This window comes from Malaclemys terrapin, chromosome 7 (genome assembly GCF_027887155.1).
Source record: "Malaclemys terrapin pileata isolate rMalTer1 chromosome 7, rMalTer1.hap1, whole genome shotgun sequence".
Taxonomy (NCBI): domain Eukaryota; kingdom Metazoa; phylum Chordata; order Testudines; family Emydidae; genus Malaclemys; species Malaclemys terrapin.
Window position 1 is genome coordinate 104,472,714 of NC_071511.1, and position 14,664 is coordinate 104,487,377.

General features: G+C 40.5%; 1 protein-coding gene across 2 annotated transcripts in view; it reads right to left on the reverse strand.

The window, feature by feature from the left end:
* Positions 1-6,429: 6,429 nt before the first annotated feature.
* The window catches only part of MKI67 (marker of proliferation Ki-67), a 39,359-nt gene continuing 31,124 nt past the window's right edge, over positions 6,430-14,664 (reverse strand). For both annotated transcript variants that reach the window (XM_054035971.1, XM_054035972.1), the window contains exons 15-17: positions 14,196-14,259; positions 8,955-12,767; positions 6,430-7,114 (exon numbers count right to left, since the gene is read on the reverse strand). In XM_054035971.1, coding sequence (XP_053891946.1) covers positions 6,975-7,114; positions 8,955-12,767; positions 14,196-14,259 — 4,017 coding nt within the window. In that variant the 3' untranslated portion in view covers positions 6,430-6,974. The remainder of the gene's footprint in view (positions 7,115-8,954; positions 12,768-14,195; positions 14,260-14,664) is intronic.

Below are 14,664 nucleotides of genomic sequence, written 5' to 3' on the forward strand. Positions count from 1 at the left end.
CTGTCTGTGACTTTTACTAAAAATACCCATGACTAAAACGTAGTCTTACTCATGACTACCATAAAAAATAACAAAAGGTAAATAATAATTTGACATGTTTGGTAGTTAAAATTCTAGCTGGATTTTCATTACCTTTGCTTAATGTCCTAAAATAAAATAGCAAATAAGATGTTCTTCAACTGTATTGAATCCACAGATCCACACCTTTGAGATGCATGTAACACTGACCACATGCCTGAAATAATTTACTAGTAGTGACTTTTGGAGACACATGGGATCTCATAAAGGTTAAAAAGGGGGTGACTCACAACTGCATCAATTATTTACTAATTCATCTGGTACAAATTGTAGATTATACTCTGAAGAAATGGGGAAGGAAACTGAAAATGCGGAAATCTATGGAGATAATGTACTTAAAGATGACTGCTTACTGATAAGTAGACTTTTTTCCTTCCTCTTTGAAAATGGCCTCGGTCAGATCCCTATCTTTGGGAAATTACCAAACTTGATAACCTAGGCAACGTGCCAGTAAACACTAACCTAATAACAACAGTATTACTGTTCTCCCAAAACAAACATCAGACCTCAGTGTCAGGTCAAAGGAGGAATGCCATGTAAAGGTACAAATTAAAAGTTGGGAAATCCAAAAGCAGTAAAAGGAGAGGTTACTTGCCTCACAGTAACTTGAGTTATTCTATATTTTGTCCCTGGGTGCTACACTATGGGAGGTGTGTGCGCCTATGCACTCTCAATTATAGGCTGTAAAGTAGCATCTGTGGGCCCATGCCTATGCATACTGGTGCATTGGCTCTGAACAAGGGCTTATAGAGAGGCGCAAGAACACCGCCATTCAGTTCCTTCTCAACCGTGAAGCCAGAACTCCACAGCAGCAGGGAAGGAAGGTGGGAGGTGGCGCACCAATAGGGAAAAAACATCTTGAATAATCCAAGTTATTGTAAGGTAAGTAACCTCTCCTTCTTCTAGTATACGTCCCTTTGTGTGCTTCATTGTAGGAGACACGCAAGCAATAACCTAAGTGAGGAGGTGGGTTCTCAGAAGGCAAGACTAGGCAGTTTGAAGGACTGCATCAAGCAAGGCAGTGTCATCTCCAAAAATAGGTAAAATGGCATAATGTTTGGCAAAAGTATGGATAGAAGACCAAGTAGTAGGCCTGCAAATTTTTGGTATGGGGACAGCCTTCAATGGAGCTATAGCTGTGCACTTACCTCTAGTCCCTAGTGGAACATGCAGTTACTCTGTGAGGAAAGTGGACCCCAGCATTTCCATAACAAATGGTTACTCACCTCTTGTAATTGTTGTTCTTGGAGATGTGTTGCTCATATCCATTTGAATTAGGTGTGTGCATGCTGCGTGCAGAGTCATCGGAAAGTTTTTCCCCTAGCAGCACCTGTCAGGTCGGCTGTGGAGCCCCCTGGAGTCTTGCCTTCATGGCGCTCAGTATACGACTCTGCCGACCCGGCGCCTCCTCAGTTCCTTCTTGCCGGTTACTCTGACAGAGGGGAAGGCGGGTTTGGAATGGATATGAGCAACACATCTCGAAGAACAGTTACACAAGGTGAGTAACTGTTTTTTCTTCTTCCAGTGGTTGCTCATATTGATTCCAATCAGGTGACTCCCAAGCCTTACCTAGGCAGTGGGGTTGGAGTTAAGGAAACGCTGATTGTAGCACCACTCTGCCGAAAGCCGCGTCATTTCTAGTGTGCCGGACAAAGGCGTAAGTGAGAGGTGAAGGTATGCACCGAGGACCAAGTTGCTGCCCTGCAGATTTCTTGGATTGGGACCTGGGCCAAGAACACTGCTGACAAGGCATGGGCCCTCATGGAGTGTGCTGTAAGAGCCGGGGCCGGTACTTTGACCAGCTCATAACACATGTGGATGCATGACATGATCCAGAAGAATATTCTTTGAGATGAGACCGGGAGCCCTTTCATCAGGTCTGCCACTGCTATGAACTGGTTCAATTTTCTGAACGTCTTAGTGAGCTCGATGTAGAAAGCTAGTGCTCACTGAACATCAAGGGAGTACAGCTTCTGCTCCCGGTTACTGGCATGAGGCTTAGGGTAAAAGACAGGTAGGAAAATGTAATGGCTGGTGTGGAAGTGCAACACCACCTTGGGGAGAAAGGCCAGGTGCGGGCTGAGCTGCACTTTATCCTGTGGAAAACCGTGTAAGGGGGATCAGAGGTGAGGGCCTTTAGTTCAGACATCCTCCTCACAGAAGTAATGGCGACCTGGAAAGCTACCTTCCATCACAGATACAGGAGGAAGCAAACGGCCAGTGGTTTGAATGGGGGCCCCATGAGCCTGGAGAGGACCAGGTTAAGGTCCCACGCAGGGACAGGCTGCCTGATCTGGGGATGTAGGCGGTCCAGATCTTTGAGGAAGCGACCAACCATAGGGTTGGCGAAGATGGATAGACCAGACGCCTGGGTGGAAGGCCGAGATAGCAGCGAGGTGTACCCTTATGGAGGACGCCGCCAGGACTTGCTCTTTCAGGTGTAGGAGGTACTCCAAGATGAGAGGTACAGGCGCTTGGAGGTGGTCACACCAGCACAAGAATCTTTTCCACTTTGCCAGCTCTAGTGGAGGGCTTCCTGCTGCCAAGGAGGACCTCTCTTACTTGTTCTGAGCACAGAAGTTCCATGGGGTTCAGCCACAAAGCTTCCAAGCCGTGAGGTGGAGGGACCCCAGGTCAGAGTGATGGAGGCGACCATGGTCCTGATTGAGTAAGTTGGGGAGGAGAGGTAACATGACTGGTGTGTCCACCGACAGCTCCAGTGGCATAGTGTACCAGTGTTGTCAAGGCCACGCTGGCGCTATCAGAATTCTTTTCCCCATCTCTGCAGGCCTTGTGCACAAGGAAGGGGGAAAGGCGTAGAGCAGGCGACCTCTCCAGAGTAGCAGGAATGCATCCATAAGTCCACCTGGGCTGTGACCCTGGAAGAAGCAGAACATTGGGCACTTCCTTTTGCATCGGGTGGCAAACAGGTCAACTGGGGAAACCCCAATCTTTGGAAAATGAGGTGTATGACATCCAGCCGGATGGATCACTCATGTGAATCATAGAATCATAGAATATCAGAGTTGGAAGGGACCTCAAGAGGTCATCTAGTCCAACCCCCTGCTCAAAGCAGGACCAATTCCCAGCTAAATCATCCCAGCCAGGGCTTTGTCAAGCCGGGCCTTAAAAACCTCCAAGATCTGACAATCTCTTAGGACCCATCTATCAGACATTATTCCAAGCACTGTGGAACATTGCCAAATAATGGCCAAATGGGTGCGTGAGTGTAGGTAGTATTAAGGAGAGGTCTCATGACACCTCAACCTGCCCATCAAAAGTAGTGCTTAGGGGCAGGTGGTTGAGTCTAAAACTGGGAGCCCAAAGGCTTCCATTTTGGGAATTTCCCTTTATTCCTTTGGGGCAGATAGTGCCATTGTGAGGGGAATTGGGATGAATAAGGTCTCTATTGGTATTGAGGGCTAAAATGTCTCTTTTGCCCTGATGTATAGATTCCCAGTGACCTGAGAGTGGCCCTGCATTCCTTCAAGGAGTGGAGGGAGGCGTCAGTCTTCTCAGCGAAGAGCTTGAAACCCTCAAAGGAGAAATCCTCCACTGTGGTCTAAACCTCCTTCAGGAATCCTGAGAGGTGAAGCCATGACGCCCGTCTTATCACCACAGCAGTGGAGGTGGTCCTTGCAGCCATGTCAGCTGCATCAAGAGCCAATTGAAAAGATGTTTTTGCTACCAGCTGCCCTTCCTGGATGATGACCTTGAAGAAGTTCCAAGAGCTCTCCAGCAGTTTATCAATAAAGTCGTGTAATTTATTATAATTAATGTAGTTGGACTTTGCCACAAGTGCCTAGTAATTAACAATTCGAAACTGTAAAGTGGCTGAGGAGTAGGCCTTCCTACCAAAGAGATCAAGGTGCTTCCAGTCTCTGTCATAGGGTGTTGTCTAAGGACACGTCTTCACTACCCGCCGGATCGGCAGGTAGCAATCGAGCTATTGGGGGTCAACTTATCGCCTCTAGTGAAGACGCGATAAAATCAATCCTTGATGGCTCTGCCGTCGACTCCAGAAATCCACCGCAGCAAAAGGCGGAAGCAGAGTTGATGGCGGCGCGGCAGCGGTCGACTTGCTGCCGTCCTCACAGCCAGGTAAGTCGACCTAAAATACACAACTTCAGCTACGCTATTCACATAGCTGAAGTTGCGTATCTTAGGTGGACCTCTCCCCCCGTAGTGTAGACCTAGCCTTAGAGTGGTGCTGTCAGCCACGAGAGTTCACAGCGTACACAATGGAATTTATGGAGAGCTGTCTCCATAAAGATGATTTTCTGGCTAAGTTGTTTTTGTGGGATCTAAGTCAGAACTGCTGACAGAGGGAACACTTTTGTTGGATATGGTCCTTGCCAAGAAAGCAAAGGCACTGGGAGTGCTTGTCCACAACCAGGATTACCTTGCTGAAAGTGAGATACTTCTTGAAGTCCAGAGAACCAGGAATATCCTTTTCCACGTGGGTTCCCGCCATTGGGGGTCGACACAAGAACAAAGTCTTTTCTCTCTCTATTTTTTTTTTTATTAGGCACAGCCAAATAGAGTCAGAAGAAAGCTAAAAGGTTTCTAAAAGCTAACAATTAACAAATGAAAAGGAAAGTTAACCATGTGCTAACGGACAGCTAAAGGCCCCGTCTCTATCTGGGGCGGTTAAGAAGGAACTGAAGGCGGTTATCCCATGTGCACTGGCTGGCCTCATGGCACAGCACAAGGAGAGACAACCCATGTGAGGGCCCCATAGACACTGCTACAGAAGTTCTATGATCAGCAGTGGAGGGACGCAGAAACACCTACAGTGAAGCACCCATAGGGAACACTACTTGATGAAGGGGATCTTTGCAACTATTGGCCTTGTGCAGTACTGGGGCAAAAAGGCATAGGAGGGGGTCATTATATTAAAGAAGTGGATAGTTGGGCTTCATAGTACAAGTTATGCACAAAAAAAGCCCCCCAAAACACAACCTTTGAAATATTAAAATGCAGTTTGCCTTCAGTATTTTTTAAAAAGAATTTTAAAATTCTCACTCCCAGCTAAATACATTGCTTTTTAATTGTCTATGTTATAGAAAACCACAACTCCATATATTCCTGTAAATGAGTTTGGAATAAATTTAAGTTGTGTGTAGACTAATATTTTTCTTAATCTCTCTACTCCAGCTCCACCAGCAGTAGCAACAGTGGGAGAGCTGCCAGTGTTTTAAACTGTTTGTCATCTAAGGCCACGTCTACAGTACAGACGTGTATCAGTATAACTACATTGCTCACGGGTGTGAAAAATCCACACCCATGACAATGTAGTTATACTGACCTAACCCCCGTGTAGATAGCGCTATGTTGATGGAAGAGTGGATTAACTATTCCCTTTGGCATAGAAGCATCTTCACTAAAGCACCAGAATGGCACAGCTGTATGTGAAGACAAGCCCCAACTCTGCTTGGAACAGATCTGGTGGCACAATGGTTTCAATGTGAGCAGCAGGCTGTCCACATTAATGGTCCCATCAATGTTAACACCAGTGGAGCTGTGCTAGTGGTCATGTAATAATGGAAAATGATAGCGTAGAAAAGGTTCAATGTTTAAAAAATTTTAGGACTCAGCTCCTCATAGAAAAAAAACATTTAAAATACTGGTTTCTTTTTGAAAACTGGCTTAAAACCTCACTTAACAGATGTAAATATGTGGTAGAAGAAGTTGACTTGTATCTTGTCCTCCACCATTGTAGTCAACGGGACATTTATGGCATCAACTTCAATAGAGCAGGATTAGGCTCTTAAACACAAATAAATGGCAGGGAGAATATATACTATCTTATAGTTTCAAAAAATATATCTAACATTTTGAATTATTCATGCAATGTGCTATTTACAAGTAACAGAAAGACTCCATTATTTAAGAATAATAGTCTTTAGTTAGTGTGTACATATCTACATGGTCGTTGGATGCTGAAAACACTTGGATGATGTTATATTAAAATAACTGCATACAAAACACAGAACAACACTCCTTTGAAAAGGAGGAGTTGGGGAAAGAGCAGCCCCATTGCTTTAAGATGCCCACTGTTTGTCCAGTTAGTTTTGCAGACTGTCTGGTGTTAGCAATCATGTACAATTGGACCTGCTGCAGAGCAAAGAGCAGTCTTGCCCGACAAACTAGGGGACAACCAATATTCTAGGAGACCCATCATATATAAGACATGCTTCCATAAACCTGCTGGGTCATTTAGAGGAATGGGGGAATAACGCTGACACTGTGCTTGTGAGAAAAAATAGTAATTATACATAAATCTTGAGTTTCCTAATATACTTATAACTAAAAGTATGCTTAAATCACAAAATAAAATCACACATCTAATTAACATTTACAAAATTTATTAACTCTTATAAAAATCTATTCGCATTTTTTGCAGTAGTCAATTTAAGCTGTTAAATCAGAATTCCCACATAATAGTTTTGCCAATAAAAACCTGTAGACTTTTTAAAAAGGATATTTACAGAACTTTCATGAAAAAATAAAACTTCAGTATCCCAAAATTAAGCTAACTAGATAATAACATACAATTACATATGGGCAGATTCAGCAAAGTAATACAACTTCCAAACCTCTGAAATGATCATCAATGAAAGGAGGCATCAATGTTGGCACAGAAATTTTTTTGGTTGCTGTAATTTTGCACAAGCTCACAACAGTTTGGAAAGCAAATATATTTGCCTGAATTATGCCATTAAAAGAGGTATCTCTTCTACTTATATAAACAGATAAACATATCTCCATTATACCTAAATTCACTGAATGCTTTACAACTCTATCAAATCTAAGTGCTCATCCATTTACGTAAAAAAACTGCAAAATCAAATACTGAAAAATATTCAGAACTGGCTCTACAACTATTAAAGAGGTTATTTTCTTGTTCTTGCACTTGCTCTTGTTTTCCTTTCTGTTCCTCCAGCACTCTGAATCATGCTAATACCACCTTTGCCAAGTTCTCCTTTAGTTTTGTTTCTTGTTTCTTTCTGCTGAGTTGTACTTTCACCACACTCTGTAAAAAAAAAAAAAAAAAAAAAAAAATTAATTGTAAATTTGGATAATAAATCAAACTTTTTAGCTGAAATTCAAATCTTCAAGCTATGCTGTTTTAAAGAAAAATATCCCTAATAAATATATCCCAGAGACAATACCCAGGAATACAACAAACCAGTTATGAAACTACATTTCTGCACAACCAGCATCCTTTAAAATAGATCCCTGAAGGCTCTCAGCTATTTCTGAAACCAGATTAACATTAATTAGTGCACCAAACCTAATTTTTTTTCTTATGTGGCATTTTGCAACCATGGTAGTCCATTCTGTACAAATGGACTTCAGATACGGTGGTTAGCTGTGATATATGCAGGGAAGCCTGTTGAATAAGCAGTCCTGGACGATTTGATGACTGTACTAAAAGGCTATGGTGGAGCAGCAGATGACATTTATAAATCACCATAAATGTCCAAAGATAGTGCTGTGACATGGTGAATGCAGGCCACCATTCAGTAAGCGTACTGCCAACATTCCTGCTGCCTTGTGGGTTTAAGCCTTTTACTAAAGGCTGAGGTTCCAACCAAAATAACTGGCTGCACTTGATTCTTGGGGCCTTTGTGCAGTATTAGTCCCAAAATTATACTATAAACCCAATTTGGTACTTTATTTTAGTGATTTTTTTTTTAAACTCATATGTAAAACTAAAAACAATAAAAATATTAAATCAAGGAAAACCCTGCATTAGAATATACAGCAGTGGTTCTGGGTCCACAAAGAGCAAGCAGGTCAGGCTCTTCATTGTAAAGAAAAGACTAGACACCTGCATAAGAATCTCAAAACCAGAGGAAACAGGTGCTGATCCCAGAAAAAAAGTCACTAATGGCACCAGAGATGGTAGTTACCGTCAAAAGCTGCTTGGTGGAAAGATGACCTCCAGAAAAACATTGTCCAGAAGAACGGCAAGAAAGGAATCAGGTACCTAGTGCAGCAGAAGATCAGGCACCAAAGCAAGCATGTATAGCAGGAGCAGGGAGCAAGCAAGGGAACAAGAAGGCAGGAGAAAAGAATGAGAAAAAGGAACAAGACAAAAGAGCCAATGTAAAGGGAAAAAAGGGGGAGGGTAGCGTGAGCATGGGATTGGAGGATCAGACAGCAAAAAAGCATATACAGGGGAAGAGGGGACCAGGCAGAGGAGAAGGATGAGAAGGAACATACATAAGTGGGGAAGATTAAATGAAGGTGAAAAAGATGGTGATTTTTTACAATTGACAACATATCACATTGAAAACATTAACTAAATATTTTCCTAATATTTTTTCATGTTAACAATTGTTGTAATTGCAACAGAGATGTTGTACAATTGCAAATAGATTGAGGGGAAGGTGATTCATAATATGAAAAATTTTGAGGACTTCAGATTTAGAGTAACAAAGGTGCTAGGTGCTATACAAACATGTACTAAGTGTCCCTGTGGCAACGAACTTTTAAGATTGAAGTATTGGGACCTACAGTAATGTACATTTTATCACTTTTATTCACAACATTAAGTTTATGGAGATATACCTATACCATAGAATTGGAAGGGACCCCGAAAGGTCATTGAGTCCAGCCCCTGCCTTCACTAGCAGGACCAAGTACTGATTTTTGCCCCAGATCCCTAAGTGGCACCCTCAAGGATTGAACTCACAACCCTGGGTTTAGCAGGCTGATGCTCAAACCACTGAGGTATCCCTCCCACCATTACATGCAAGATCAAGAATAAAGTACTTCCTTATCTAAAACATGCAATAGTTTGCATTCACCCACCTTCAAAAATTAAACAATTATATTAGGTAACTGAAAATAAATCATTGCCATACCTGATTTTAATTTTTTGGCTGCCTTTTCATCCTCTGGCAAGTGACGTTTTCCCCTGAGAGAAGTGGAATTAGTTGCTTGAGATGTGAGATCAACCTGTTTCCTTCTGCCCCTTTTTGATGCCTGGGAAGTAATATTTTCCAAAGGCACATTTTGGTCTTCTTTAGGAGTCTTCTCTTTATTATCATTTTCTGGCAAGCTGCTTTTTCCTCGGAGAGAAGTGGAACTAGCTGCCTGTGTTGTGAGATCAACCTGTTTCCTTCTGCCCTTTCTTGGTGGATTAGCTTTTGCCTCAGTAGTATTTCCCAAAGGCACATTTTGGTCTTCTTTAGGAACCTTCTCTTTATCATCATTTTCTGGCAAGCTGCTTTTTCCTCGGAGAGAAGTGGAACTAGCTGCCTGTGTCATGAGATCAACCTGTTTCCTTCTGCCCTTTCTTGGTGGATTAGCTTTTTCCTCGGTAGTATTTCCCAAGGGCACATTTGGGTCTTCTTTAGGAACCTTCTCTTTACCATCATTTTCTGGCAAGCTGCTTTTTCCTCTGAGAGGAGTGGAACTAGCTGCCTGTGTCGTGAGATCAACCTGTTTCCTTCTGCCCCTTTTTGATGCCTGGGAGGTAATATTTTCCAAAGGCACATTTTGGTTTTCTTTAGGAGTCTTCTCTTTATTATCATTTTCTGGCAAGCTGCTTTTTCCTCGGAGAGAAGTGGATCTAGTTGCCTGTGTCGTGAGATCAACCTGTTTCCTTCTGCCCTTTCTTGGTGGATTAGCTTTTGCTTCGGTAGTATTTCCCAAAGTCACATTTGGGTCTTCTTTAGGAACCTTCTCTTTACCATCATTTTCTGGCAAGCTGCTTTTTCCTCTGAGAGAAGTGGAACTAGCTGCCTGTGTTGTGAGATTAACCTGTTTCCTTCTGCCCCTTTTTGATGCCTGGGAAGTAATATTTTCCAAAGGCACATTTTGGTCTTCTTTAGGAGTCTTCTCTTTATTATCATTTTCTGGCAAGCTGCTTTTTCCTCGGAGAGAAGTGGATCTAGTTGCCTGTGTCGTGAGATCAACCTGTTTCCTTCTGCCCTTTCTTGGTGGATTAGCTTTTGCTTCGGTAGTATTTCCCAAAGTCACATTTAGGTCTTCTTTAGGAACCTTCTCTTTACCATCATTTTCTGGCAAGCTGCTTTTTCCTCGGAGAGAAGTGGATCTAGCTGCCTGTGTTGTGAGATCAACCTGTTTCCTTCTGCCTTTTCTTGGTGGATTAGCTTTTGCTTGGGAGGTAGTACTTCCTAAAGGCACGTTTTGGTCTTCTTTAGGAATCGCATCTTTATCATCGTTTTCTGTCAAGCTACTTTTTCCTCTGAGAGAAGTGCAACTAGCTGCCCGAGATGTGAGAGAAACTTGGTTCCTTCTGCCCCTTCTTGATAGCTTCTCTTTTGTAGGAGAAACAATAGCTTCCAAAGGCACATTTTGATCTTCTGACATCTCTTCTTTACTGCTATCTCCTGGCAAGCTGCATTTTCCTCCAAAAGAAGTGGAATTAGCTGCCAGCGCTTTATGATCAACCTGTTTCCTTCTGCCCCTTCTGGATGTATTCTCTTTTGTAGGGGAAGCAGTAGATTCCAAAGCTGCAACTTGGTCTTTTTTAGGAGCTTCTTTTTTGGCATCACTTTCTGGCAAGCTGTATTTTTCTCTAAGAAAAGTGGAACTAACTGCATGTGGCGTGAGATCAACCTCTTTCCTTCTGCCCCTTCTTGAGAGATTTTCATTTGCTTGGGAAGGAATGTTTTCTGAAGTCTCATTTTGGTCTTTATCATTACCTTCAGGTAAAATGTGTTTTCCTCTGAGAGAAGCAGAATTGGCTTCCTCAAGTTCAAAATGAACTTTTTTCTCTCTGTCTCTTCTTGATGTATTTTCATTTGCTTCTGTAGGATTATTTTCTAAAATCTCAATTTGTTTGGTTTCAGATGCTTCCTGTTTGCCATCACCTTTCCTTATCCTCTTTCCATGTCTAAGAACAGTTCTCTCAACATCTTTAGGACCATATACCATTGCAGCAGTTGGATTGTTTTGGGCTTCCTTGGTTTTGGAATTTTGCACTGTCTGTAGAGATCCTAGAGAGTCTTTTGTAGAAATTGTCTCTGGTTCAGTTTCTGGTATATTTTGTGGTATCATTTTTTCATTTTTGGCAAATTCACCTTCCTTAATGTCCAATATACCTTTTTGACCTCTCTTATTTCCATGTCTTTGATTAGTTTTTTTTATTGAATTCCTGTTTGCTTGCAAGCTATAAACATCAAGTGGTGCTTCATTTGTGTTTTCAAAATGTGACTTCTTTAACTTTAAGCTTTGACCTGTTTCTGCTTCCTTAGTTCCCTGAACCGCTTTTGTCTCATTTTTTATAGCTTTGTGTGTTTTAACTACAGTTTCTTTTGATGTTCTCTTGGTTTCCTGGACAGGTCTTACACTTTCAGGTCCCATCTCTGTACTTACTTTCTCTGTTTCCTCTAATTGCTTTCTAGATTTTACTCTCAAAGATTTTCTTCCTTTCATCTCTGTTACCATAATTTCAAGGGTTGGTTTATTGATTTCAGATTCTTCTACTGCAGCAGCCTCAATGATACTGTGGGCAAAATCCTGTTCATCTGTTTGTATACACTTTGCTGTTTCTGCCCTACAAGGGTTCCTTGTTGTCTGTCTTTGGGGTTTTTCTTTTGCATCATGTTCCTCTGTAAATCCCTGTTTGTTATCTTCAGTTTTCCCTCTTCTGGTTCTTTTAGCTGGAACTAATTTTTTCTCCCCTCTAGACCTCTTCCTAACTGACAGAGCCACCTTTTCATTATTTTTTACACTATCTTGATCAGACTTATCTTCAGGTGCTATAAGCCCTATTTGCAGAGTGTGCCCTCTTACATTTTTACTGCTACTAGATACATTTGCTGTCTTCAGACTTTGATCATTTTCCATTATTAAAATATGGTTTGTGACAGATTGATGCACAGTCTGCAAATTCTGTTTCATACTTGTAGTTTCTCTTTGTAGCATTAAAGAATCTTTATCATGAGACTCAAGACTCCTTTTACCTCTTCTGGAGCTATGAAAAGTTCCATTTATTTCTACTGAGGAAACAGCTTCCTTATTTTTGTCAAGTTGTTTGTGAACATGAATTTTTGAAATAATTTCTTCTTGCATACACTGATTAGTTCTCTCTTTTCTTCCTAGATTTTTAACTACGGAAGTGAAAGCAACAGCCTCTTCCTTCTGGTCTTCAATCCTCTCTTTCATCAGAACTGGTAATTCTAGTAAATTTACATTCTCCTTTAGATTTTCTTCACATTCTCTTAGTGAAGAGGGGTTCTCTTTTATTTCTATTTTCTGCTGTTTTGCCCTTGTAGATTTTTTGTCTTTACTGGACAAATCGATAGATTCCTGGATAAGATTTAATTGTGGGGCAACAGGATTTTCAAAAAGCAATTCTTTATCATCACTATCTTTCAAATATTGGTTTAATTCTCTTTGCAGTTGCATAGCTGGTTCTTGAACTGGATCCATTTTGGTAAGTAAAAGAGAGATTACTGAATTTGAGAGATTATGGCTCTGTGTCTGAGAGCCATTACTCATTTTTTCTTTTTCAATATTTTCTATATTTTTCACACTTTCTGACTCCTTAGGTGAAATACATGCATGTTCAAGGCTTTCTTGCAATTCTTGTTCATTTTTAATGTTTCCATTCCTTGATCTCACAAATGGGAGTGATGTTTTTTCAAGTGAATCTTCCATTTTTTTCTCTTGCTTCAGTCCTCTTTCATAATTTCCTCTGGATTCTAAAACAAGTAACATTTTTCATTAAAAACACAGAACAAAAGGAGCAAGAATAAAATTAGTAAAATAACTGCACAACATGCCTGATCAAAATTATCTCTAAGCTTAGGGTAGGACTATTTGATTTTATTAAAATGGTAAGTTAACATATGTTTAATATTCTAAATAAGATATTTGAGTGACTTCTACGGATTCAACAATGAATGCTTTTTGATTACACAGTAAAAGGAAACAAATGTTATTTTATTGGTTGGGCTACTGATATTTTAGAATGAGAGAAACTTGAATACATTTGATACTTTAGATATGATTATTTCATGACTGTTTAATAACCATTGATAAAGGATATAATTACGGTTACTATGATGATTTAGGGAAATCTCTCTCTGTACAACTTATGAATTCTGATTGATTTTATGGATTCTATGTATAAAATTCTAACTCTCATGCATTAAATCAGCCATTGGCTGACAATGACATTGTCATATACCACACATTTGGCTGGAAGGCTTCTCCCATACAGAAAAATCAAAAGAAGTCATTAACATTTAATGACTGTGCTCTGGAAGGACAATGGGTATACTAAAGAGGGTGCTTGGGCTGTAAGAATCCAGTTATTCCAGGTGGTCTGCAGGGAGGCTGGTTGCAGCAGTGGAAATTCTCTAGCAGGACAGGAGAGGTGTTAGAACTGGCTTTTAAAAACTGTGAGGTTGGGAGGTTCATTCTGGGACATGTTTTCTGAGCTAGAGAGAACCTTTCGACTCTCTGACCAGCCCAAGTTTATGAGAGTTTGCTGCAAAGAGTTAGAGAGGAGAATCCATAACCAGGAAGAGAAGGCTGAGCTGGAAGAAAGGCGACCTGGGATCCTGAAAAGACACTGACCAAATCCCAAAGAATGCTCAAGAGTGCTGAAGACTCTGAATCTCATGCCTTTTTTTTTTCTTTTCCGATTCTTCTGCCAAATGATTTTCAAGGCTACGCAGCACAAAATCCTGTTAATCTCATTTGTATATATTTAGCAAAATCTACATTAAGGCAATATTAAAGCTACATACAAAAACCCCAAAGTCATGAAATGTGAAAGATGATCCTGCATTAAGAAAAGGTACCGTTGTATTTAGTAGCAATAAGAAAATAACAGCTAAATGCACAAGGTAATATAGGATGATTCAATAGATAGCATTCTTACCTTCAACTCAGTTTTGAACCAACATAGTGTTAACGGAATAATATGCTTTTGGAAATCTTTCAAAAGAGATTGAATTTTAAATGAAGTTTAACAGCAGGATGTTCATGCTGGTGGATCTACAGATGTTACTATCAGCATACTACATTCATAAATTCCAATTCCCAGCAGCAAATATTCAAAAACACACACATTTCAGATACATTATAAATTATAACATTAAAATGCACACATTTGTACTTACCATGTTCACTTTTAGGATCAATATGAGGAGAATTATTTTCTTGCATGAGATCTGTAACTTTGACCTAACAAATTTAAAAAATAATCAATAAATCTGTGGCTGTCAGGGTTAAGGACAAGAAGGAGATTTTAAGTATATTAAGAACAAAATAAATGCTAATAATAGTATAGACCCCCTACTAGAAGGAGATGTTAAAACAATTAATGATGCAAAAAAGGCAGGAAGTATTAACATTTCTGTTCTATATTTGGAAATAAGCAGGACAATATATTCTTATCACATAAGGATGATGAGCTACTTTCTGGCCCATTACTAACTAAGGAGGATGTTAAAAAACATCTGCTATGACTAAATATTTTTAAATTGGCAGGTCCCGGTAACTTGCACTCAAGAGCCCTAAAAGGCTTAGCTAAGAAGATCTCTGGCCTGCTCATGATAATTTTTAATAAATCTTGAAATAGGGACATTC